Raw genomic sequence first — 27,744 nt, forward strand, 5'->3', positions numbered from 1 at the left:
ACATTACTAGATTGTATGGTTGTTTTAACTCCGGGCCTTGTCATGGTTTAGAATTTTAATTCTTTAAAAGTCACTCTGGTCTCCATCTGGGGAACAGAATCCCTTCTGGGCTGCTTAGAGGAAGAGCAGCATTAAAATTTGAGAGGAATGAGTTAAAAATGATGTACCACAAAAGATACCAACAACAGATACAGGAGCTATGGATGCTCAAGCATAGAAGCACCTTGTATTCCACTTCCCTGGAAAAACGAAAATAGTTTTGGGCCAGTCCCCAAAACCACAGAGTCTCATCTTAGTCAAGGAGACAGAATCATAGAATCAATTAATCATAGAGTTGGAAGGGGCAATACAGGTCCAACCCCAATGCAGGATCACCCTAAAGCATCCATGATAAGTATCTATCCAGCCACTGCTTAAAGACCACCACTGAGGGGGAGCTCTCCACCTCCTTGGGAATGGTAGAGGACAGGAAGGCCTGGAGGATCATTGACCATGGGGTCGCGATGGGTCGGACACAACTTCACAACTAACAACAACAACAACCATTCTGCACATAGTTTAAACCCATTACTGCAGGTCCTCTCCTCTGCTGCCAACAGGAATCTTTCCCTGCCTTCCAAAGGACAATCCTTCAAATACTTCATGTCCCCTCTAAACCTCTCCTTCTCCAAGAGAACATTCCCAAGTCCCTCAGCCTTTCCTCATAGGGCTTTGCTCTCCTCTGAACCATCTCAATGTTGTCCACATCCTTTTTGAAATGAGGTTTCCAGACTTGCACACAGGAGCAATCTTACCACTGTGATATACAGCAGGATGACATCTTGACCGTTTATGCACTGGAGGTTTCATGCTGGGCTGCAGGCTGGAGTTTTAGTCGTGGCAGGATGTCCCATCTCTTCCTGCACCCATATGGGGGAGCATTTGGCCTGGTGCACGTCCGCCCCTGATTTGTGCTCCTTCACAGGAGCTGGGGCAGTGAAGATCCCAGTGCATAAACGGTCCTTTTGAGGATTCTTTTGCTTTTAAAAAATCGTATTATTTTACACAAACAGCTTGAGACAGAGTGCGCATCAGTTCTTAGTGTACAGCAAGCATCACAGCATGCTGTGCTCAGATGTACCGAGCTCAGCGGCTGAACTTCCACCGGGCAGCCATGTTAACTTGTGCACATCCCATAAATCTTTATTTAAATGCTGCACTCTGGACCATTCATCAAGGACGCAGAGACGGAAGTGAAAAATGCGACCACGATCAATGCCAACAAGTTTATTACCATCCCCTTGCTCTGGGTACCCTACTAATCAAAGAGAAAACAGTCCATTTGTTTAAACTTTCCAATGCCCACGAGAGACCTTCCTCATATATATTCAGAGGCAACCTGCCCAGTGTATGCATTAAGAACCAAGGGCAAGTCTATAACTCCTCAGTTTTTAAATAAATGAGCACAAGGAGAGAAGGTCCGGTGGATTGTGGGCTTTGGAGGAGTGGGTATTTCCATCAGTCACATGAAATTAACACTGAAATTAGTAAATAGGTATTCATTGACAATGAGCCTCTTGTGGCGCAGAGTGGTAAGGCAGCAGAAATGCTGTCTGAAGCTGTCTGCCCATGAGGCTGGGAGTTCAATACCAGCAGCTGGCTCAAGGTTGACTCAGCCTTCCATCCTTCCGAGGTCGGTAAAATGAGTACCCAGCTTGCTGGGGGGTAAACGGTCATGACTGGGGAAACCACCCCATATTGAGTCTGCCATGAAAACGCTAGAGGGAGTCACCCAAAAGGTCAGACATGACCCAGTGCTTGCACAGGGGATACCTTTACCTTTACCTATTCATTGACAATGAGCTCCAAAGGAGGATAAACCCCTCAAACACCCGCCGCCGCAGAGAGCCCACCCAGAGGACCGCCGCCGGGGGACACAAAGGTTAGTTCCTAGCGCCCGCTGTATTCCTCATACAGCGGGCTATATTACTAGTAGAATCAAAGAATTGGAAGGGGCCATACAGGCCATCTAGTCTAGCGATCCCCAACCTGTGGGCTGCGGACCACATGTGGTCCGTCGACTAATTTGAGGTAGGCCATGAAGGACGCCTTCTCCCCCCCCCCCCCCCGGCCCTTTACAACACACTTCGGGTGTCCTTGTCTCCCATCACTCCCAGATGGGACTATCTCGTTGCAGAGAAACAAGCTCAGGGTTCCCATTGATTTGTCATTGTCATGAGTTAAAATTTCCATGAAAATAACATGTTCCTTATGTTCATTGTTGTGGCGTGTCTGTATCTTATTTTGAAGGGATGTTAAACATTACCATAGCGATCAGAAAGCGTTAGGGCAGTGGTTGAGAGTAGAGGAGTAAACTACCCCCCCCCACCCTCAGTAAAAAGCATTGAGTGGTGAGTGGTCCCCAGCATTGCGTGGTCCCCAGTGATAAAAAGATTGGGGACCACTGATCTAGTCCAACCCCCTGCTCAATGCAGGATCAGCCCAAAGCATCCTAAAGCAAGTAATTATCTCCAAGTAAGGTTCAGGCTCCAGACCAGGGGTAGTCAAACTGCGGCCTTCCATATGTCCATGGACTACAATTCCCAGAAGCCCCTGCCAGCAAATGCTGGCAGGGGCTTCTGGGAATTGTAGTCCATGGACATCTGGAGGGCCGCAGTTTGACTACCCCTGCTCCAGACCCTAAAGAACCCGTCTGAGTCGGCAGTACCGATTCTGATGGACGGGTGGCCTGATCCAGTACAAAGCAGTTTCACATGCTCCAATCGACACTTTGAGGCTAACCTCCAGCAAGACCTGCCCTCTGGATCGCATGCGGCCATCCCAGGAGTCAAAGGAGATGCAGGGTTGGAGGCAACAGCTTCAGTTTTGCAGAAGCAAACCTGAGACTCTAACCTGTGCCGGGTTCTGATAAACCAGTCCTGCTTATCGAAATTAAGTTTGCACGACACCTGGCTTCAACCTTGCAAGCAGAGCTCGGGCGAAGCCAAAATGTGACAATAACCTTGCTGAAGGAAATTGCTGCGAAGAAGTCAACAGTGTACATAGGATCAGACCAGAGAGAGAGAGAGAGGGAGAAAAGAAATAGGGAGGACAGAATGCATGCAAAAACAGCAGAGAATCCTACAAAGCTTCAGACTCTGGAACCTGCCACTCCAAAAGCAATCTGTGTTGGCAGGTCAGTGAGAAGACAGTGTTTTGTTTCCTGCAAAGTTTCTAAAGAAAAGTTCCCAAATGCACTTTTCTCTAAAAGGGATAGCATTCAAACCATGGCAAAGTGCCACTTGATAGTTTGGAGAGAGGGGCGGGCAACCTTTTTTATTCTGAAAGAAAGCCCTCCATTTCTCCGTCTCTGAAGAGGGGCACAGCATGGACGACACTAGGAGTCTCCTGATCCACGGTGACCACTTAAAGATCCGGCACCCACAAAACGAAAAGGCTGGAGGCTCAGGAACTTACACTCTCCCCCCCCCCCCCCAATCCCTGCTGATGGAATTTAACAGGCCACAGCAGCTGCAAGACTCACCTCCAAGGCTTTTCAGAAGCGACTCAAATTTCCTCCCGTACAGTAGGAGGATGACTAAGCACTGACTCATGCTTTCCTTCAATGGGCCTTCCTCGCAGGTTTGCTTGGCGTCCTTCTTTCCACATCCCCCCCCCCCCCCGAAAAAACCCCAAGCAGCTGATGGCCCTTCTTTTGAGTTTATCCTTACCGCAAGGCGAGAATCTGTACACCAGATTGCGGAGAGAGGAGCTGGCGAGTTCCGAAACTCTCAAGTGCAAAGAAATCTGGTGCAGGGTTAACTTTGCAAGAGGCTCCAGTGAAAGATTCCTAGACGTGGAGTCAGGAAAGGCACACACACACACACACATTCTACCCCTGCCTGTAGCAAAAGGAACAAGAACACAGAATGGCACGCACTCCCTTCAAAAGGCTTTTGAGAGTGAAGCACACTCAAGTGCTGCTGAGCAGTAAAGCCCTACGGTACTTTAAAAAGAATAGGCCCTCTTTTATTCAGACTCACAGCAATGGTAATAATTGAGCTTTAGCCAAGGCCTGGGATGCAACACTCTCTTCTTCTTGGTAAGAACCAACCTTAGGAACCAACTGGGGACTTGGGAAAAGACAGAGGCCAGAATGAGGCAGGGGAATGGACTGAGTCCACTTTGGAGTCTGCATACAGGCAGAAGCAAAGTCTGCCTCAGAATGGTCGACAACACAATACCGCTCCCAGCAAGGACCTGAAAGTAAAATCAATACACATTGTGATGTTCTAGGATTCAGGCAAAATTCTATGGTTTTACCAGAGAGTTTTGTCAAAATCCTAGAGTGCCCTGCATATGTCACACTGGTGACGTGCCACCGCTTCTGAGCATCTTCTCTGCCCTCTCTTTCACACACTGGTTGCCATGAAGATAAAATGGAGATGGGGAGAAGCCTTAAACTACTGGCAGAAAAGGTGGGATTAAAACCGCACTAAATAAAACAAATATCACATTGCCCCACCTTGGCCACTGGGAGTGGTGAGACAGGGTTGCCATGTATAGGTTGGGGTACTGCTGGACATTTGAGGTGTGGAGGCTGATGATGATACGGACCCCAGTGGGGTACAATGCCACAAAGTTTACCCTCCAAAGTATCCATTTTCTCCAGGGAAATGGGCCTCTGTAGTCTGAAGATGAGCTGTAATTCTGGGGGATTCCCAGGTCCCACCTGGAGACTGGTGCCCTAACATTGGTTAAGCTTGGAGGCAGCAGATATTACTTTAACTCCAGCCCCCAGCAGTCCTAACACAACCATCTCTGTGTCTCTCACTTTTGTATGGCAGAAAACACTGCTGAAGAGAGGGAGGGGGGCACCCCCAGAAAATGGATTTCAGGCCTCATTTTAGGCTGCCACAGGAGGGAGGAAGCCAAGTTGTCCAACTTCATGGGAGGAAATCCTCGTTCCTGTGGACACCTTGGGCCAGACCCTACTTGTCTTCTTGACCAGGGGTAGTCAACCTGTGGTCCTCCAGATGTCCATGGACTACAATTCCCATGAGCCCCTGCCAGCAAATGCTGGCAGGGGCTCATGGGAATTGTAGTCCATGGACATCTGGAGGACCACAGGTTGACTGCCCCTGTTCTTGACCACCCGCAGGACAACAAAGGGGACAGGGGACGACACACAAATTAAATGTGATGTCTCTGCCTGAAGACAGCTGCAATGTTAATGTTACACAACCCTCTAAGTGACAAGAGCCCAGCCCTGCTCTGGGCCTTGCCTTTGTGAACACAGAGAAAAAGAATGCACAGAGGAAAACCAGCAGGCTGTGGCCACAAGCAGGCTCTCTTGACTCCAGACTGAGCTGCATCACCACTACAAGGAATGCATAAACAGGTGTGGTGATACGGATGCCAGCCTCTAGGCCGGACCAGGAATTGTAACTCATGCTTTCCAGAAATCAGTTCCTCTGGAGAAAATGAATGCTTTGGAGGGTGCACTCGATGGCCTTCCACCCCACTGTCACTACCCTCACCAGGCTCCCTCCTTTGGGGTGTTATGTGGGGCAGGGGAGGAAACTGGGGGGAAATCTGGAGCCCTGTCCATCAAAGAGTCTGCAACCCACTTATTGGTGCCCACTAGAAAGTGGTGCTCTTAGCCAGCTGGGTTTCTGATTGGCTATGCAGATTAAAATAGCCTTGTTTCTGTGGCGGCTAATGCCGTTGATTCAGTCTCTCTCTCATCACTTTTCTAGGGTATTTTAAAAAATGACTCAGCTTCTCCCCCACACTTGGGCTGCTTCGGTGACTCTACCAAATGCAGCAGCCATTTTGTTGGTGGGTCCCGCTACAGTGGGTCAAAATTCCAAAGGGAGCCACAGGCTTAAAAATTTGCGGACCCCATAGACCTGTCATTATCGGGGGTAACCGCTAATGTCAAACAAGAAGCAGAACTAGCCTTATCGACCGTGAGATCTAGAGGCGGGGTATAATTGTAAAGAAACATAACATTAGGGGCCCGTTTAACTAGAATGAGGGGCGACGCCATTATAACAGGTATTAATGGCAATCCTTTGTTTTCAGAGCAACCTGAGAGGTATCTACCGTCATTTCCTCCAGGGGAGTTGATCTCTGTCGCCTGGAGATGTGCTGTAATATCAGGAGATCTCCAGGCCCCACCTGGAGACTGGCAACCTTAGGTAGAAGAGCTGTTTTCTAAGATCTCAGGAAGTGCCGTGTTTGTGGGAGTCACGCATTTGGAAGCAGCCACCTCAGCCATAGGAGTGTTGGGCTGAGAACTTTGTGATTCACCCCAGCCAATATAACAACCATTTTGTGGTTGCCCTGTGGCAGCCATTTTGCAAAGGTGCCGACTAACAGTTCACAAATTAGTCACAATTACATGTGCTGTTTTGTCTGCAGCTTCTCTTTCATGCTCGACACAAACAAACCATGGGACTTTATTGTGCCTGTAGCTACTTTTGGAATTTGGAGCACATGCCTATGACTTGCCGAAAGGTCATGTGAAGAATTAAAATTCATGCAGAAATTGCCAAAAAGTATTTTGGGTCCAGTTTATACAACCAAGGCCTCTTGTCTCAGAGATTCTTCATTTACATATATAAGCCACGGGTTTCCAAGATGCCTACAACATTGTACAGACTGTACATTCTCACATATCTTTATATATTTGTGTACCTGCCCCAAATGAGCCTATAAGCAAAATCCAAATAAAAGTTTCCTGGGAGAAAGCCCCATTAATAATTGGAAAGGTAGTCCCTTGGAGGAGAGCAGGGAAGAGTTCCTGTTGGCAGCAGGGGAGACGACCTGGAATATGGTTCAGCAGTGGAATAGGCTGCCTATGCTTTAGGATGCTTTGGGCTGATCCTGCGTTGAGCAGGGGGTTGGACTAGATGGCCTGAATAGCCTCTTTCAACTCTATGATTCTATGATTCTATTCTATGATTCTATGACCCTCAGTAATGGGTTTAAACAACGTGTAGAACAGTACTGGCTAGATACTAGAACAAAAATAATTCATAATCAGAGTAGTTCAGCAGTGGAGTGGACTGCCTATGGAAGTGGAGAGCTCTCCCTCACTAGCGGTCTTCAGCCAGTGGCTGGACAGATACTTATCCTGGATGCTTTGGGCTGATCCTGCGTTGAGCAGGGAGTTGGACTACATCGCTTGTATGGCCCCTTCCAACTCTATGATTCTATGATTTAAATAGGATTCTGAACAGACGTGCCTAAAATGGCACTGCATATCTTCTTAACAGAATGAGAGAAGGTGTTCTCAATAGCAGATCCTTTGATGGGCACAGAGACAACAAAACAAAGGTTTTGATGTCTTTCAGTAAAGAGAACAATCCAGAAATATTTAAGACCGATACATTAGGTGGATAGATAATTTAGAAGCTCATTCATGCTAGGAGCATCTCCAGCAACCTGAAGAGAGGGTTCTGTATGTGTGTGTGTGTGTGTGTGTGTGTTGTTTTTTTTAAAGTAACGGTTAATGTTACCTAACTGGTTTATTCACGAAGAGTCATTGGCCCATATTCCACCATCTTGCCTACACCCACCTTCCCCCCTCAACGCCATAAATAGATCCGAAACAGTTTCTACCAATGAGCATGACCCCATTTGTTTGTGCACTCTGCCATGTGTGATTCATTCTTGGCTAGTAGCAGCTTTTTGGAATTACTAAAAGATAACTAGGAGACAGACAGGCCAATAAATGAATCATGCTTTCCATAAAGCCATACCTTGGGGCTTCTGCAGACACCAGTCACAAAGTGAAAGGAAGAAGGTGGGGGGGGAGAGGACAAAGGAATTATTCATTCTCTTTGAACAGTGCCATGCAATGTTAATTCATAAGGACAAACTAGACATTCATTATGAGGAAACGAAAAGGCGGAAGCGTTTTAAACCTACAACCAAGGAAAGCTGAAATTAGTGTATTTCTCAATGCGCAACCGGTTACCCAGCTGCTAAACTTAAGCTCTGTATGCTAGAAGTTTCGTCCTAAAGTCTGGGGTCTGTTTACTAAGGACCACCAACATGCCGTAAATACGTCTGTTTGTTGTGGCAGATCTAAGGACCTGTCCTCCAGGTGTAGCACTTCTCTTCTGGCTTGCACATCACTGAACTCCAACCCCAAGAGATGGAGTTGCATATCTGAATGGGCCACATGGATAGCACCAGGTCCAATTCAGGAAAATCTCTATTCCCTTGAGGAAACAGCATGATTCAGAAATAGACAGTGGTTGCTTTCTGACTGGCTGTTTTAAGCACTAGCACTTGGACTGTCAGGGTTTCCAATGATGGAAAATAAAACATATTGAGATACGTATACTGGCCTTCAAAGAGGTCCAGGAAATATAATTTAGCATATAGCCTGCTATGGTGGACAACCCCACACTCATGCTCCCACGGCTTTCCCATGGAGCAGCATGAGCAAAGTGGGTGGGGGCAGAACTGGCCCTGACGTTACTTCCTCTTTTGAAACTGGAAGTGACATCACAGTGTTCCATAACACTATGGATTTCCCAAATTTCTATGGTAAAAACCAGAGATTTGAGAAATTCACAGAACATCACACAATGGCATGTGGCCACTTCCCAGTTCTGAAATAGGGATGCCAATTTCCAGGTGGTGCCTGGAGATCTCCTGCTATTACAACTGATTGCCAGGAAACAAAGATTGAGTCACCTGGAGGAAATGGATGCTTTGGAAGATGGACTCTATGGTATTTTACCACAATTAAGTCCCTTCCCTCTCCAAACTAAACCCTCCTCAGGCTCCATCGCCCAAATTCTCCAGGCATTTCCCAACCTGGAGCTGGCATGGCTATTCTGAAACCAAAAGTGACACCACAACATCACCTATCCCTAATGAGAAAGAGAAGAGCTGGCTTTTTGTACCATGTTTTTTACTACTTAAGGAATCTCAAAACAAATTATTATTACCTATCCTTCCTCATTCCCCCCCAACAAACACCCTGGAAAGTATGTGGGGGGCCAAGAGAGCCCTGAGAGAACTGGGACTGCCCCAAGGTCACCCAGCTGGCTGCCTGTGGAGGAGTAGGGAACCAAATCTGGTTCTCCAGATTAGAGGTTACTGCTTTTAACCAGTACACCAAGCTGAGGCCCTCAGGCATAATGGAAATAGTGAAACATATATATAAATATATTTTTAAAAGTTGTGAAATGTATCAAATGTCAAAATATCAAGTCTTTAAATGTGAGATACCTGCCTTGAGGGCCCCCCGAATTCTCCTCCCACAAAACTGGCCCTGTCCACATTAGTTAATAACTATTTGATGCACATCTTGCGCAGTTCCCCTGCCGAAAACCCTCTACAATGACCCCGCTTTCCCTTCTCTCGCCACTGTAGTCATTACTGCAAGAAGCAACGAGGGGACCACAGCCAGGTAAGCAACTTTTCAAAAACAATCCCTGTGGAAATTGTAATTGTCATCCACAAATATTTTTCATCAAGACCTCTGTTTCACCAGAGAAAAAACCTCACTAAATAATACCGCCAGTTTGGGCTGTGGCAATATGGAACAACATTAAGGCAGCCCCCGCAGAACAAGATCCTGAAGCTTTGAGGCCCGGTGCCGTTAAGTATTTCACAGGTATTTCACCACTACTAGACAACCGAACCAGTTCTTAAAATAAAAACTTCACCGTCCAAAGTTTGAACTTTAAATGTTAGCAGGAGCTGAGCCCAAATGACAACCGGTAATATTCTCCTCATAAGAATCATCAAAGAGCTCAGTTGCAGGGACAAATAGCCACCAGGACACTAAGCCCGGCAAATAATGGCTCTGATGGTTAACAAACTGCAGAGCTTCCATTCAACACCTGGAATTTTTTATTTCATTTCACATGAACATATGAAATGGCCTTATTCTGAATCAATCCCTTGGTCCATCAAGGTCAGTCCTGTCTACTCAGACTGTAGAATCATAGAGTTGGAAGGGGCCATACAGGCCATCTAGTCCAACCCCCTGCTCAACGCAGGATCAGCCCTAAGCATCCTAAAGCAGTCAGCCATTCTCCTGACTTTCAAGGCCTTTCACACGTTCAATTCCCTGATCGTTTCAACTGGAGATGCCAAGGATTATACCCGGATCCTTCTGTATGTCAAGAAAGGGCTCTTCCTTTGGGCAACTGCCCCTCCCCTATTTCCTTCATTTATACCTCCTCTTGCTCCCCAACGGGAGCCCTGAAGCGGCGTATCTTGTTCTCCTCTCTTCCAGTTTATCCGTGTGATTGAGGTCCGGCTGAGAGTATGTGTCTGGTCTAAAGTCACCCACAGAGCTTCCATGACGGAGTGGGGATTCAAGACCACTGCGGGGGAGCGTTTATGTTCAGAGGCAGTCAGTTGCCAGGAAGCAACATCATCTCAGTCTTTATGCGCTGTTGTTGGCCATCCAGAGAAACAGGATGGCCAGAATGCTGGACTAGATGGACCACTGGCCCCATCCAGAAGGACTCTTAAGTTCTTAATCTCCACATTAAGAGACACCAAGCTCCTGAATGCCAGAGCCAGGAGGCAACATCAGGGGAAGGTCTTGACATCTATGACCTGTTGTTGGAACTCCAGAGAAATTGGTTGGCCTTGGTGTGTGACGGGAGGCTGGACAAGATGGGCTATTGGTCTGATCCAGCAGGGCTCTTGTGATGCTTTTAACCTCCACATTCAGAGGAAACATCAGGGGAAAGCTTTGGCCTCTGAGCCTTGTTGGTGACCCTCCAGAGGAACTGGTTGGCCTTGGTGTGAGACAGGATGCTGGACTAAATGGACCACTGGTATGATCCAGCAGGGCTCTTCCGATGTCCTTATGAAGGCCTCAGCCTCTATGCCCTGTGTTTGGCCCTTCAGAGGAACTGGTTGGCCTTGGTGTGAGACAGGATCCTGAACTATAGGTCTGATCCAGTGGGCCTCTTCTGATGTTCTTATGAAGGCCTCAGTCCCTATGCCCTGTGGTTGACCCTCCAGAGGAATTGGTTGGCATCTGTGTGAAACTAAATCCTGGACTGGGTGGACCACTGGTCTGATACAGCATGGCTCTTCTTTTGTTCTTAAACCGGGATGCTGCAAATCCTACACTCTAACCACTACACTGCAGTGGCTGTTACTAGTAATTCCTTGTAGACTCTACAGATCCATTTTAGAAGTAATTAATTTATAGGGTCGCCATAAGTGGGAAGCGACCTGACGGTGCTTCACCAGCATGTGATCTTATAATCAGACATCTAGAAAAGCTTTTCAGCAGAGCCATACGTATTACCTCACACTTTTACACAGCTGCAACACATGGGAATCTCACCGGAGTGTTAATTCTGAAAGACTGAAGAGTCACCTCATTTCTTGCAAGAATCCCTTTCAGCCACATAAGCCTTGATTCACACATACACACACGTACACTACCTGCTGTTCTTTAATGATTCAGCGCTTGTCTCATAGTTGCATAAGTGAAAAGGTATTTGGTCCAATAATTCACCAAAGCATATGAAGGAACCACTTGCATTATGTCACCTGTGATGACTATTTCGAACTTCATTTGATCAAGGGTGACTGTGCCAACATACTGGCATATAACACAACATCAGGAACACAAACCAACAAGCTAAATCCACTAAGGGGGCATCTCATGGAAATCCAGCTGAAAGTCCTCAATGGCAGAGTAAGGATCAGGGTCTTTCTTTCATGCCAACTCTGGAAAGTGATCATAGGACGAGACAATAATGATCGCATCAGATTACCTGTGGGACACATCTTATCAGATAGAGCCCATGTTAAGATGAAGTACATGTTTACCTGCGTGCAGGTAGGGCATAGAGTTCTCCTGGAATGACAAGTGGTTTCCAGGCTGCAAATACAACTTCAAATACAAATACAACTTCCGCTAGAAGAAATAGCATCTTTGGACGTACACCACTCTATGGTATATCATAGTGTATCAGAAACAGAAGTCCTAGAGATCATATTTCCACTGAGCTCCATTCCTTCCCCAAACTCCATTTGCCTCAGGTACCACTTTCAAGTCTCCAGGAATTTCTGGGGCCGCCAGCTTTCGGGGGTTGGCTGAAAATCTCCTGAGATTGATCAGCTCATTTGGAGAAAATGGCTTCTTCAGAGGGTAGACTCTATGACATTATGCTCCACTGAAGTTTCTCCCCTTCCCATACCTTTTCCTCTTCAGCCTCCACCCTCAAAATCTCCAAGTATTTTCCAATTTGGAGCTAGCAACCCTAGAGATTTACCAAACTAGAGTTAGCAACACTGCTTTATTTGAGACATGGCATGAAGGAAAAAACAGATCTCCTTGAACTACCTTTGAATGGAAAACCAATCTACAAAATGGTTGTTCTAAAAATCTGAGTTTGGTGAACCAACAGAGCTTTGTGCACTACCATTAACACTACCATTAAAAGTACCAGATGGCAGATTACTAGCCCAGGCCCGGATAGCCTAGGTTAGCCCAATCTTGTCAGATCTTGGAAGCTAAGAAGGGCCAGCTCTGACTAATATCTGGATAGGAAACCACGAAGAATACAACCCCATGGGGTTGCCATAGCTGTGACATGTTGGCATTTCCCACCAGTGGATGACCACTTTTGGGGTGTTCAAAAACTGCAGGTTGACGAAGCAGAAAATTTAAGTTCCAGGCCGGAGCAGTGGCTGATTCGAGAAGACAAAGATTCTTCGGGACAACCCTTCCTAACACTGAGACCTGGAGGAAGAGTATATAGATCCCCATTAGCCTGCCAACTGGTAACAACACACCACGGAGCACTCATAACCATGTGGGGATCCAGTCATCTGTAGCACCCACCCACATTTATTTATTTAAAATTTATATCTCACTGACATCATCAGCATTGCTTTCAAGACAGCGATCAACATGGGGATTTTTCCACCATTAAAGGAACAGTTTTTAAAAAATCACTAAAGGGAAGAACAGGCGTGTTACGTAAGGTGTGTCAAGTCACAGCCAATTTTACAGCGACTTTTTAGAGTTTTCGAGACAAGACACATCCAGAGGTGGTTTGCTGTTCCCTGGCTCTGCCTTGTGACCCTGGCCTTCCTCCTACCCATGTACTAAACAGGGCTGACCCTGCTTATCTTCTGAGATCTGAGGAGTTTAGCCTGGAATATCTAGGCTAGAACACTAAGAACATGACCAGCATAAAAAATCATGAGAACATCAACACTTAAGCACTCTTTTTAAAGATTTATGATGCTATTTTTAATCATATAAAATATTTTTAAACTTGTAGCCTACCGCTAAATAAAAGAAATGAGCTAGGAAGTGCCAACACAAAAAGACAAGACACCACCAAGAAAATAAAGACATTTTTTTGTCTGGCTCCTGAAGACCAGCATGCTCGGCGCCCGGCAGATTTCAGGGTTCCATAATACGGGTGCCACAGCAGATAAGGCTTATCCCTCTGAAGGAGAGGGTAGTAGGGTTACCAGCTCCAGGTTGGGAAATACCTGGAGATTCTGGAGATGGAGCATGAGGAAGGCGAAGTTTGGGGAGGCACTTAAAGGGGGTATAATGCCATCGAGCCCCCTTTCCAAAGCAGCCATGTTCTCCAGGGGAACTGAAAGAGCAGCAATAGTGAGAGAAGGCTGGCAGCCCTAGAGAGTAGGATGAGCAGAATTTTGGACACTGACCCAACCCTGCAGATAGAACTGCTTTCCCTCATTTAAACCTAATCTCTTGCTTGCTTTAATTTCCAATATGTGATAGGCCATCAGCCACTGTCTAGTTATGCGCGCACGGGAATGTTCTCACTAGACGAATGGCCACCTGTATTCACCACTGGATGCTTCCAACTCATTCCACAAACACAAGGCCTGAACAAGTCCACCCTCTTGTCCGTCTTGCTCAGCAACTATCAGTGGCCCAATCTAGGTAGTTTTAAACAGGGATGGACTTGACACGAGTTAGCCTAAAGAACAAATTGTGTAGACTGTCCTATCAGTTTTTTCTGGAATCACCGTATCCCACCAAGCAAAGGCTGATTTAGCAACTTCAAGACATTGGCACAGACATTCATGGTACGGGTTAACATCCCTCAGCTTCAACCATACTCAGTAATGTGAACTCATCTTTTCACGTCTGCGTTGTGAATCTCTGCTATGGGATTCAGTTTTGACCCCTCTTAAAGCCTGGGCAAAGACTCACAGATCTCAGTGGAGTCAGAACCACAAAGAGTATTCAAAGGTTCCTTTAGAGCATGTGTAAACCCATTCCAGGAATACTTCTAGACATACATGTATCAAGGGGACGCTTAATGTATACCACTCTCTCTAAAAAGCACTCTGGGCCTATTCACCTAGTCAGATCCCTCTGGTTAATAACCCCTTAACTTCCCGTTTCCTGCTAATCAAAAGAGCAAGTAGGCAGGCAATAAGAACAAAGCCGTAAACGCCGCTTGAGGTCTCGAGGAAGAAATTAATATTTCACTGCAGAAAAAGTTACCGGTGTGAACTCTTGCAACGGTGCCAGATCAGTTACCCATGATAATAAGCACAATAGAACAATCTAAACGCAATTCTGTGCTATACAGATGGGGCCACAGCCTTTAAAGAAACTCCCTGGGTCTTCTGGAACACGAGGACAGCCCTGGATCACATAAATTATTTGGAAGAAGAAGAAGAGTTGGTTCTTATATGCTGTTTTTCTCTACCCGAAGGAGGCTCAAAGCAGCTTACAGTCACCTTCCCTTTCCTCTCCCCACAACAGACATCCTGTGGGGTGGGTGAGGCTGAGAGAGCCCTGATATTCCTGCTCGCTCAGAACAGTTTTATCAGTGCTGTGGCGAGCCCAAGGTCACCTAGCTGACTGCATGTTGGGGACTGCAGAATCAAACCCAGCATGCCAGATTAGAAGTCCGCACTCCTAACCACGACACCAAACTGGCTCTCAATTTGATTCAATTTAAAGCACTCCCTGCTCCCACAAACAAACTGGGATGATCTTATGTTATGCATTTTATCAGGGACCTTAAGGCCATTTCATGTTACATTTCAGGCGCATACCTAACAGGGTTGTTAACTCTGACTTAGGAATTCTGGTAGTGGCAAGAGAAACTAGAGTTTGGGGAGGTAAGGGACCTCTGCAGGTATGCAATGCCAGTCTAGGACTTTCTTTTCTCTTAGATTCTATGGTACACCATAGAGGCCACCCTCCGAAGCCACCACTTTCTCCAGGGGAACTCTGCAGTCTGGAGACCAGTTGGAATTCCAGAAGAAAACCCAAACCCAAAACCCTTCTGGAGATTGGTAGCCATACCTAACATGCCACAAGTGTACATGGATCACAGGTCAAGTCACGGCCCTGCCCACCTGAACCCCCCTGTGGTGCCAGAAGAAGGGGGACTTATATACCCTCTCCTTCTCTCTTCACACTAGCCATCTCTCTTGCCCCTTTTAAAGCCAACTGCACATAGCCTGCAACTGAACACGTCTTGTTGCCGCATCTCTTTTGTCACAAGGAGAACTGACAAGCTCTCCTGTGGGAGGAAGGGGGAAGATATGTTCGTTGGCATGGCCAGTCTCCAACCCCAGCCTTTTTCAAGTTACTGCTAATCTGCTGTGAATTGGGCCGGGGCTTTTAAGGGGCTGCTTGTTATGGAGTCCACCTTACAGAGGTCCTTGGTCGATCTAAGGGGGGAATTCAGGGAACATGAGGGCAAACTCAGGTTTATTATGATTATGATTATTTATAATTCATTTGTAACCGTACAGAGCAGGCTTTCTCAACCAAGGTTTCATGAAACCCTGGGGTTTCTTGATGGCCCTGGCATCGGTATAATTTGGTAAATATTTATTGGGTGATATGACCATATATGGTCACGTTGACCCACCCCCCCACTCCCAAAATGGCCAATGATGGATCTGGAGGGAAGGGGAAGGGGAGGGGCCCTGGGTGGGCGTGTCCACAGCTATGCTTCCCAACCACTTTCTGCACAATCACACCACTTGTGGTGATTCTTGAAGCCTGGAGAATGTTTCAGGGGTTTCTTAAAAATAAAAAAAATGAGAAAGGCTGGTACAGAAGCACAGGTGAGTTTACTTTCATGTAATACATGAAGGACTACAAAAAAAATGATGGACTATGGAGGGGAAGAACTATAGTTGAAAAAATAAACCTGTTCCAGATGCAAATACATTCGTCAGAACAAATGCTTGGGACAGGCTCACTCAGCCTAGAGATTATTTTTTTTCAAGTGCAATATTCTGCATAATGTCAATAAGGAAGTGAAGAGGTTATAGCTCGGTTTAGATTCCCCTTTTCCCCTCACCAACAAGTAGCCACTGCCTAACGCCTCCACACATTCAGAAGCAGAGTTTTCCATGAGAAAGAATTTGTTCTCCAGATAAGCCTGGCTCCAATCAGTTTACAAGCCAAACTTATGTTTCACTTTTCCAAGTCGGTTAAAAACAAAACAAAACAAATAGCAGTACCCAAGGCATGGTTGGCAACTATATTCTTTCAGTTGCATGTTTTATGGTCTTTGGGGTGATGAAATTTCCCAGGCAGCTCTGAGCACATGGAACCAGCATTTTTGTGCTTCAGGTTTTGTGAGGGAAGGGAACAGTCAGTTTGGGATTAAAACCTCACACAGGGATGATTTTACTCCCAAAAAAGTGGGGGAAGAACACTCAGGAGACAGGAAAACAATGGATGAGGCACATAAGGTGGCTGAAGAGATGGAGCAAAGAACACGGAGAATGCAATGGGGTAATTAGAGAGGAGGCTCTGAAGACATATTAGACGGGCTGTATACTGCAAGGGAGGGAAGACAGGATCTGATAGCCATCTTCAAGTATTTAAATGGCTGCCATACAGGGGATGGAGCAGAGTTGTTCTCTCTTGCCCCGGAGGGACGCACCAGATCCAATGGGATTAAATTAATTCGAAAGAAATTCCATCTTAACATCCGGAAGAAGTTCCTGACAGTTAGAGCGGTTTCTCAATGGAACGGGCTTCCTCAGGAGGTGGCCAGTTCTCCATCATTGGAGATTTTTAAACAGAGGCTGGAGAGCCATCTGACCGAGAGGCAGATTCTGTGAAGATTCAAGGGGGTGGCAGGTTACAGGGGATGAGTGATAGGGTTGTGACTAGATGACCTAGGAGTGGGTCAGAGTGCAGGGGGTTGGACTAGATGACCTAGGAGGTCCCTTCCAACCTGTTGATTCTATGATTCTAGGATGACCTGGCTGAGAAATGGAATAGCTCAGGAAAATAGGATGGAGTGAGCAGTGGCTTGAAAAGCAGGAACCAGCACCCCCCCCACACACACACACACAAACACTCCCCCAACCAAAAGCCTGGTGAAAAGACCTGGGGCAGAAGAATGGAGGAGCCAAGAAAAAAGTAGGCCTGGGCAGGGAAGTGACAGACATGTGGTAGGGGGCAGACAATGAGGGTCGTATGGTTGCCAGGCCTTTTGTCTAGGCCATGACAGGGGAATTGTGCCAACCGTGACTTCTATTGTTGCTTCAACTTTGTGACCTAGCAACCCTCAAAGAGCCAAAAAACAGCGGCTGTGTAGGAACCGAATTTCACAGATTGACTTGAACTGACTTGCCAGTTTGATGCAGTAGAAAACTTCTATTATCACCTTTGCTCTGGCATCTAATGCCACAACCGTCTTCTGCTAAATCCACCGGAACGCAACAACTCTACCTTGAAATGACCCCAAAAATGCAAATTAAGGTCATCACATTGAGCATACTTCATTTGTAACTTAAGCAGCGTCATTAAACTGGCCTTACTTTTCACAATCCTCACAGTAACACTTTAAAGAGAGAGAGAGAGAGAGACAGAGACAGAGAGAGGAGGGGATCCTTAATTATTGAGACATTATCTGGCAATCCCATTTGCCCAGGTTTACCAGGTTAGAATTATAACAGGATAACAAGAAGAGCAGGACCCTCTGGAACCAATACCCCGTTTACCTGAGCATCTCTGATCTCTCCAAGACCATTCAGATATCTCTCTATTAGCAATGCTCAGGAAAAAAACTACATCTCCAAGGATTTCTCACACAGATTTCTTTTTGTCCACATTACATGTAAACAGAACCAGGAGCGGTTAAAGGTGGATTCTTCTTAAATAGAATGCTTAATACTCTTTAGGGGTGATGAATAGGGAACAGGGAAGGAAATAATTCACTAATTCATTAATCTGGAATAACGGAGTGCGGCCTAGCACAGGCACTCAACAATATACATACTTGACCTCCACCCCAAAAAAAAATTCTGGGAAATCTAGTTTCCTGGACTGAAGCAGACAGCCATTCTCCGATGGCTACTCGGGTTCAGCAACAACAAACCAACGCCTCACCGCCAATATCAGACAGAGCCAACGTGCTGAATTAACAGTTTCTAGGAATCGTAGGAAACCAGAAAGGGGATGAATGAAGGGACCGCAGCCCTTACTCAGCTGCATCCGACCGATTTGTTATTTACAGACAGAGCAGCCAACGGCACAGTCTGCCTTGACCCCGTTTCACTTTGTCTGGCTGATTAGGACCACACCAGAGAGGTCTGGCTGGCTGCTCCGAAAGCGTCGCCGTGGATGGTTGCTATGGCAGGTCACTCACCCAGTCTGTACAGTAGTCAAGACTTTGAACTTGGAAGGGGAAGGGGGTGGGTGGCAACGGGAGAGAAAAGCAAGGCAGAGCAGAGCCTTGGAGTATTCCTAACCCAAGAGTTGAGTGACACTGAAGCAGGGTACCGTCTCTGCCTAAATAGACAGATATCACGATGAAGAGCCTCCCCAAAAATCTTTGCCTAAGGTTGTTATAAACTAAATAACGGAACATTCTTTATTTGAGCTGGCTCCATAATAAGTGTGGATTAACAGGGTTTTTAAAGGTAATTTTAGGAGGGCAACCGTGTGGGTCCATAATAGAAGATTCGAGTCCAGTAGCACCTTAATGATGAACAAGATTTTTGGAGTGTAAATTTCCAAGAATCAAAGCTATCTAACCAAAGGGAGTTTTGACTCTTGAAAGCTTACCCAACAGCTTGTTAAGGTGCTAATGGACCCAAATCTAGCTTTCTTTTTTTTGGGGGGGGAGGTGGGGGGGTAAGCATGGTTTACAGCATAAGATTTCCTTACAGAATTCAACATCTTCCATAGCTTTCCAGAGTTAGATGAAGTTATTATGAGATTTTTTTTTTGCTGTTCTTTAGGGGTAAGTATACCAAAGACCATTCCACGAGCCTCAATCAGTCTGCAATGCTTGTCCCTTCACACAGAAGTGAATCCCTCCCCCACCCCTTGAAGGTATGTTTAAAAGGGGAAATAGAGGTCTTAATATTCAGGGAGACTGTGAATTAGGAAATGGGGAGAGGAAATCATTAAGATGCATTGGTCTGGAATCAGAGGGTGCACACTATAACATGGACTGGCTAACAGAAGGCATTCTATACTTCTTGCCTCTCTCCCTATTTTAAAAAAAGACTGATGTAAAGAGAGGAGAATTCAGAAAGTAATATGTGTCTATAAGAGCCTGCTACTTCAGTCTCTAGAGATTTCAGGGAAAACTCTAGTTCCAGGAAGAGTTCACGTTTCAAAGGACCTGATCCAAGGGGAGTGTTGACTTCAACATACTCTAGTCAAGGGAGAGAGCAAAGCAGCTATAGATGGGTGCCCAGCTAGAAAAAGACACCACTAAGAAAGTAGAACTAATTCTTTCTGCAAACTGAGGTGCAGCCCAAACATACTCCTTTTTACTCAGATGTAAGCCTCTTTTTAACACATACATATACCCAGCCTTCACCAAAATAATTCCCCAGTCTTGCTCCCTGCCCAGTTTTGTCCATAGCATTTTGCCACAAATTTTTATCAACAGGCTAAAGGAATCTTCCCAGTATTGACAATTCACGTTTTAGGGAACAATTTTTTGAAGCTGCATCTTCAAAGTGCCACGGAATCATTCAAAAGAGAACACATTGTTCCAAGCAAGAAACTTTTGCTGTGCTGTCAAGACTCCTTCCTCCACAAGGAAGTTAAGAACACATTTGGACTAGGCTGATTTTTAAATAATGCTTTTATAATAACGTGTCTAAAAATAATCTCTTAATTCTGGAATGAGGCACGGCTTTCGAGGCTGATTTAAAACAATTCACTTTCAGAGTCAATCAAGAGAGAATTGAATCTCATCCCACACTCTATGGAGCCAACGCAAATCAAGAAGGATCAGTTATTTAGGAATAACAACCTTCATAAATACCTGGCTTCACAGACTCAAAATGGAATGGCTATTTAGAAGTTCCCCAGTTGCATCTGCACAGAGTATCAAGGCTTAAACTAAACTGAAATGAGGTCAGATTTTGGCCATCTGAATTCTGAACACAGCAAGAATAGAGTCAAACAGTTCTTCGGTGAGGCCAGACAAAATTCCAAATGCTATTTGCTACTGAATATGTCCACACACGGTAGACAGAGAGCCAGACTCTCTATCCACATTATGACCGTTTATGCACTGGGAACTTCACTGCCCCAGCTCCTGTGCAGGAGCACAAATTGGGGGCAGATGAGGTGCACCGGTCCAAATGCTCCCCCGTGTGGGTACAAGAAGAGGTGGGGCAACCTGCCACGACTAAAACTCCAGCCTGCAGCCCGGCATGAAACCTCCAGTGCATAAACGGTCTATGAGATGGTATTTCATTGCCTTCCGAGCTTCCATAGCTACCTGGCACTACCACTGTAGATATGCCCTATGAAGACTTTATCATGCAACTGTGTAAAATGCTTGAGGGCATTTTAGGCTTCCTGCAAGCAACTGTATTTGAAAATAAGCTCACCTGAGTTCAACAGTTCTTGGCACGCTTCCTTGAGATTACAGACCAAGTGAGATTTTGCCATGAAATGCCAAGGAGAGTCCATAGGATTAAAAAACTCAAAGCAGAATCTAGCTTGTATCTATTTAAATATTCTTGTATGCATCGAATTGTAGAATTTCCAAAGAATTACAAAGATCTAGCTACAAGATTAAGTTGTTGAGGGGAGGGCTATTAAAGAAACAGGTGCTTGCTTGCATATACTACATAAGAATAAAGAACAGAGAGGCTTTGACTAACAGGAGACGGCACAAATGATTCCCCCTCCCCCCCCCCAAATAATATTCTTACAGCAATTCAAGAAGCTACATAGAAATAAGACAGCTGGATGTTCCCTGCCCTATTTCTCTTTTAGCACCCAGTCTTAATGCAAGAAGGTGTGTGCTAGATATATATTTCTGAATGCATTTGCTACCATTGCTAACCTTGCTGATCAAATCCCCCTGAGTACCGCTTCGTCAGAAGAGAGAAATGAAGTCTGTTTGGAAAAGCAGACAAGTAAATTAACAGGACTGCCTCGGTGTCAGCCAAAACATCATTATGGCTGATTAGCCAAGAGGAAGAGACTGAAATAAAAGTGATGAATTTGAAGAGGGAATACACACACGCACGCACGCACACACTCACACACATGCATAGAAGGGCAGGAATATTTGGCATTACATTACAGAGTAGGCAGAAGCCCCCTGTGCATTTCTGCAGCAAACAAGACACTGTAAATAATCCAAAGACTGAGCCAAACCAGTTTAAAGAGCAGAGCTGAGATGGGTGGGAGGGGGAAGAGAAATCCATTTAAATTGTTGCGATATTTAGAGAGATAATCAAATTTTCCCGTGGACATTGATTTTTAATTTGCAGATTCTAAGATGAAATAATTTGACACCTCTCTCCTCACCAGTATGGGGGAGGAACACCCCCCCCACACACACACACACACAGCCATTAGAAGGAGAAAGCCCCCTGTGTCTGGGTGTCTACTGGGGTCGCAGCCACTGCAAGGGCACCTACATGCTCAGAATTAATGAGGATGTGGCCATGTACAGCTTGTATCCTGTGCAAAGGTTTCAGGGTGTTTAAATATCAGACAGCCTGCATGCACAGAAAAAGGAGGGGAAAGAAGGGAAGGGAAGGGAAGGGAAGGGAAGGAGGCAACAAACCAGCCCAACTCCTCACAGAAGTGCTGGTATTAGGAACATTATAGACTTTGGAATCTCCCAGAATTTCCTCATATCAAAAGAGTTAGGGTTAGATCCAGGGCTCAATATTATGGTATTATTTATCATTATTAATATCATTATTAAAAAAAAACACTTTCTCCAAGGAAGTTGCTTTAGTGCTATTTCTGGACACGTCATAAGATCCAGGATGGTGACATTTAATGAGTTCGCTTAAAGAAAACTTTACAGACACCCGCAGCGGGGGCTGGGGGGTGGGTGGGGTGGGGGCTGCCAGTCCTGTCTGACTTGGCTTTTCCCAAAGGCTAGACAGATCCTGTAATCTACTTCTCAGACCAAGCGACTGCTATTTATAGACGCCAATTCTAGCTTGCTGGACAGAGGGTTTGCATTCCCCGCACACACACCAGACACACACACCAGACTAGGGGAGACGACTTAATTGCTAAACTGTTATCTTATTTCACCATTAGGACTGTGTCACAAAAACAATTCGCCAACGCCTCCGATAACCTTCTTTCTCCCGCCCTCCCCCCCCCCACAAATTGATTTTGGACTCCAAAACTGGCGCAGACAGACGAAAGGGACCAGTCAGGCCCTGCTGGATCGGATCAAAACTCCACCTAGTCCAAAGCTCCCTTTCCAAAACAGCCTGGGCAGATTTCCTTTGGGAGGAAACTGACAAGCAAGGGAGCAGGAGGGCCACAGCTGGCTTCCCACCCCTTCCCTGGCATTCAGACAGACTGCCACAGAACATGGAGGTTCTAGCGGCCCAGAAGGCTGAATTGGTCTAAAGCACCTCCACACCTCTCCCCCCCCCCAGTTTAAAAGGGTCTTAGAGGGGGGCGAAGGCTATTCCATCCAAAGGCTAGGGTGGGTGAGGAGTCAGTGGCAGGGGCTCAAGCGCTTTGCAGTCCAGGTGGAGGTCCCGCTTTGCACGGGGCGGCGAAAAGGCTGCCCGGGCGGCTGGAACAGGAGAGGCGTCGTGGGAGAAAAAGGCTCCCGGGGTTGCTCGGGGATTCTCCAACAGAGCCTGTTCTTTAAATAGCCCGAGCAGGCTGTGTGTCCCCCCCCCCCCCCGGTCTGGCTTCGGAAGCAGACAAAGCTCCTCGGGGCGATCAGACGCCGGGCCCGGGATCCCTCTGCTCCCCCCCCCCCCCGCCTTGCCCCCTTTTTGCAGGAGACCCCGGCCCAGCTCAGCCTCCCCCTCTCCAGGGGTCTGCGGCCAACGCCAGCGCCCCCCTCTCGCTCGCTCCCGCCCGGCCACTCCGCCTAAGCGCGGTACTGGACCCATTGGGGGGGGGGCGGAGCGGGGGTGTCCGATCCGAAGTTCCGCCGCGGTCCAGCAAGCCCCTTCCCAAAGCGGATTGGGGAGAAGCCGAAAAGCTGGCCGCCGCCCGTCCCGCAGCAACGCCAAAACAAAAGTCTACGCGCTCTTCTGTAGGGTGGCATTTCCCCCTGCAAACTTTTCTTAAAACTTTTGGGGCGCCCCCATGGACACAGCGCACCGAGTTGGGGGGTGGAAGGGGAAAAGAGGCGCAGATCCCGGGGGGAGGGGAGGTGAGGGGAAGGTGCAGAGGTCCCCCTCCCCGGCCCACTTCGCCCCCCCTTTCCGCTCTCCTTCGCCCCCCTTTGGGACACCGGGCGAGAGCAGCTCCCCGGGCGCCCGTAGGAAGCAGGGAGCGGAGAAGCCCCCCAGAAGCCCCGAGCCCCCCTCCGCCGCCCCGAGCCCGTTCAAAACACTTTTGGGGGGGTGGGGGAAAAGGGGGGGTGCCGAAGGACCAAAGGCAAGAATCGCGCTACTTACTGATCTCCATGCTCTGAAACAAAGACCGTTTGCAGTTGCATGTACAGGAGACATTCGGCTGGATGACTCCGGCGGTGCCGTTGAGACCCATCAAGTTATACATTTAAAAAAAAAGTCGGAGAAACAAAGGGACGGGAAGACCCCAAAAGATCTCCGGGCAGCATAACCTAAAGGCTGGGGAGCTCCTCGAAAAAAAGGGGGCACGATGCGGGAAGGAGGAGGAAGAGAAGCAGGAACTTGAAAGGGGGGGGGGACCCTTTCAAAAATTATTAAAAAAAAAAAAAAAAACCTCCCTCCCCCAAAAAGAAATTGCAAAAAAAAGAAAGATCTTAGCGCGAGAGCCCGTGGCGAGGGCGCCCCGCTCTGCAGCCCTGCTCCTTCCGCCCCCCTCCCATGCCCCCCTCCAGACCGAGGAGTCCGCTCAGAGCCCGGCTTGGAAGAGACGTGCGACTTTGTTTCCGTCTCCCTCGCTCGCTCGCTCGCCTGCCCAGGCAAGATCTTCGCGAGCGACTTCCCCCCTGCGCTCCGCTCCCCTCCCCGCCCCTCCTCCCCGCACTGCTGGGCTCCTCATTCAAGTCCAAGGAGATTCGGTTTCCTGCGCCCGAGCGGGGAGGCTGGCGGAGCAGACAGACGGGGTGACGTCAGCGCTAGACTGGAACTGCCCTTTCCAGCGGGGAGGGAAGAGGGAGAAAGCGACCGGAGACGCAGGGAGGGGGGGGGGAGAGGGAAAGGGGGAGGGACGGGCAATGAGGGCCCCGCCGCCCAATCGACGCCGAGCCAGCCGTCAGCCCCGCCCACCCCGGGAGTCTAACCCCGCCCAGCCGGGCCTCTTAAAGGTGCCCGGAGTCTGCCGCTTCGCAAAGCGAAAAAGCGAGGCGGGATGGAAAAAGCCCGTGCGAGGCTCCGAGGCACCAACAGAGGGAGATTGCGCCTTGTTGGCCCGCCCGGAGCCTTGGTCCTTTATGCGAGCGGGCAAGGATGCAAGAAGTTGCAAAATAATACTACATTATTATTATTATCAATATTAATAAAATGATATTAATTATAATTATTAATAGTATTATTATATTGATAATTATTATTTAGGCTTATAATGTTGCCATTAATAATAATTATTATTATTTAGTCTTATTATTTTGCAACTATTTGGCAATAATAATAATAATTATAATAATATAATAATAATAATATAATATAATAATAATAATATAATTATTATTATTATTCCTTGTTTTAATCGGTTTGGGTGCGCTTCCGGCGAGGAAGCTATTCCAGGACTGGAGTTGCAAGGGGGGTGGGGGGTAAACGGAAATGGGGGAGGGGGCCCTCCAGAGACAGCGAGACCTGGCCGATCCGGTGGAAAAGAGCAGCTGGGGGGAGGGGGAGGGGAAAGCGGTGCGAGGGATCAAGCATAAGCCAGCAGCGCCCTGCGGATCCCGTTGCAGATCTAGCCATTTGCCTCTTAAACCCAGCTTGCCCCCAGATGTCTCTCTGATCCGCTGGAAGGGCCATCCTTTAATTCAGGGGTAGTCAACCTGCGGTCCTCCAGATGTTCATGGACTACAATTCCCACGAGCCCCTGCCAGCAGTTGCTGTCAGGGGCTCGTGGGAATTGTAGTCCATGAACATCTGGAGGACCGCAGGTTGACTACCCCTGGACGGAAGAGACTGACGGACATGCCTGATTTATTTCATTTGTAAAGATGCTCCACCACACGAGAGCCAAGAGGTCGGATCAGACCGAGCATCCATCCTTTCCATTCCAACCAGACAGATGGTTTGGGGAAGTGAAAAAGATGCCGGTCCATTCTTAGCTGTGTTGGTTGTTGCAGGATACACGGCCTCTGAACATGGAGGCTCCATTTGCCTTGGGCGATGAAGGGGTCTAAAAGCCATTTCCAAGAGCTGTTCTGCTAGCCATTGTTGTTGTGTCAGAAATACAATCAACAAAGGGGGGGGCATCTCATTTTATGCTAGGGATGCCAGCCTCCAGGGGAGGGGGGCTGGGGATCCCCCAGAATTACAGCTCATCTCCAGACTACAGAGATCAGTTCTCCTGGAGCAAACAGGTGCTTTAGACAAGGATAATGTAGTCTGTGGCACAGTATCCTGCTGGGGTCCCTGGCCTCATAGGATTCCATCCCCAAATTTCCACCCATTTCTCTGCCTGAATCTGACAACTGCACTCCTCCCATCCCCCATTAGTGGTCAGAAGGGGCCTGACTTCCTATTTCTTGCTCCCCCATTTCCTGTCTCTTTCCTGTCTCAGAAAACTCCCATGGCCTCTCCCCTTTTCCTGCTTCCTTCTCTCCTTTAATTGCCCCTTCATCTGTCTTCAGCTTCCTTTCTTTCCCTACCCCTGGCAGCCTCTCTGGGAAAGCCTGGCTGTGCTGCATGATGGAGGGGTCTAGTCTGGGTTATGCATTGTCAGGCCAAGCCAAGCTATGCATGTGGTCAGTTCCCATTAGTCACTGCTGGGCTAGTTTCCAGGGTGTCCTCAGTAAGGGACGCAATAGTAAGGGGGAGAGGGAGCTTTTGCAGGACTGGATCGACCTCACAGTCCACACCTTCCCCTCCTGTTTTGCTTCTCAGAAAGCAAGGGTTGGAAGGCTGGGCATTATAGTTATGGTAGCCTAGCAACCCTTCAAGTGGCACTGAGAGCTCAGTGGGCATTCCTTTCTTAAAGCTACAGAGGTTGTTTCTGTTATTTTTTGGGGGGTGGGGAGTGTTACACCTCTGAAATATTGTGGGGTGCTATCAGATTTTTTAATAACCTCAGGACTTCCATCATATTTGTAGAGAAACTCCCCTTGTCGGTCTCTAGCTCCATTTCAAGGCCTTATTGAACATACCCTCTATGTGGCATGGGTCAGAAATAGATATGGGTCAGAAAGTGAGAACCTACAAGACTTTTTTGGGGGATTGCATCATCCCCCCTAATTCCTGGGCTGCTCTCATGGTGATTTCTCAGTTCAGTTCTGCCTCTTGTTCCACCATGCCGATCTCGCTCTTTTCTGCTGCTCCAGACAGACGAATGCTCTATCTCAATCTATCCCACAATGCTGTTGTGTGGATGGCACACCCCCCCCCCCCGGCCAAGCTGCTTGTCTTGCTGCAACCCCTGTGAAAGGGTCATTTGACCCCCAAAGGGATCCCGACCCCCAGGTTGAGAACCACTGAAGAAATGTGCCTGCACATGAAAGCTTATACCTTTAATAAAATGTTGTTAGTCTTTACCCACCTGAATTATGATGATGGTTATGATAATGAGGATCATTAACCAGATGGCCCCTATGCAGAACAACTGCTTTTGTTTCAGAAGGGTTCGTTTCAAATTGTCAACTCTCTGACAATTCTTCAAAATAGTTGCTTCCTTGAGCTTTATTGGAGGGAGTGGCCTAAAAGAAAGGAGAAACAGCTCATGATTTGTAGAAATGGGCATTGCCAGGCAGAGGCAGCGTTAAAAGGGGGATTAGGTTGCTTCATGGAAGAGAGGTCTACGGTCTATGGAGAGCCTCCACATTTGGAGGCAGTCAACCTCTGAATCCCAGAGACAGGAGGTAGCATTAGGGAAAGACCTTGGCCTCTATATATCGCGAGAGAAACTGCTTGGCCATGGTGTGAGACAGGATGTTGGACTGGTCTGATCCAGCAGGGCTCTTCTGATGTTCAAATGTTCTTATTGACGTGTCTGAAGTTTCTTATTATGAATTTGTAATTCAGCAGGCACTGAAAAGGCGCAAAATGCCTTCTCTGGGGTTCAGAGTGGTCGGATGGAATCTAAAAGAGAGAAGTCTTTAAAAAATAGAGAGAAATAGAAGCACTCATTAAAGATAACAGACTCCAGCAAGTTAATGACTTGAACCTCACTGAAATATTATTTTCCAATGTGCA

At 47.2% G+C, this 27,744-nt stretch overlaps 1 protein-coding gene across 3 annotated transcripts in view; it reads right to left on the reverse strand.

Moving 5' to 3' along the window:
* The window catches only part of PMEPA1 (prostate transmembrane protein, androgen induced 1), a 93,270-nt gene that overhangs the window by 64,876 nt on the left and 650 nt on the right, over positions 1 to 27,744 (reverse strand). Inside the window, exon 2 of one of the 3 annotated variants that reach the window (XM_077335700.1) lies at positions 27,092 to 27,248. Coding sequence is in view for 2 of the 3 variants with exons in the window: in XM_077335698.1 (XP_077191813.1) it covers positions 23,851 to 23,953 (103 nt within the window). In the remaining variant the exon portion in view is untranslated. Of the gene's footprint in view, positions 1 to 23,850; positions 24,489 to 27,091; positions 27,249 to 27,744 lie in introns of those variants that run through there. The other 2 variants (XM_077335698.1, XM_077335699.1) reach the window with 2 other exon arrangements.

This window comes from Paroedura picta, chromosome 4 (genome assembly GCF_049243985.1).
Source record: "Paroedura picta isolate Pp20150507F chromosome 4, Ppicta_v3.0, whole genome shotgun sequence".
NCBI classification, from domain to species: Eukaryota; Metazoa; Chordata; class Lepidosauria; order Squamata; family Gekkonidae; genus Paroedura; species Paroedura picta.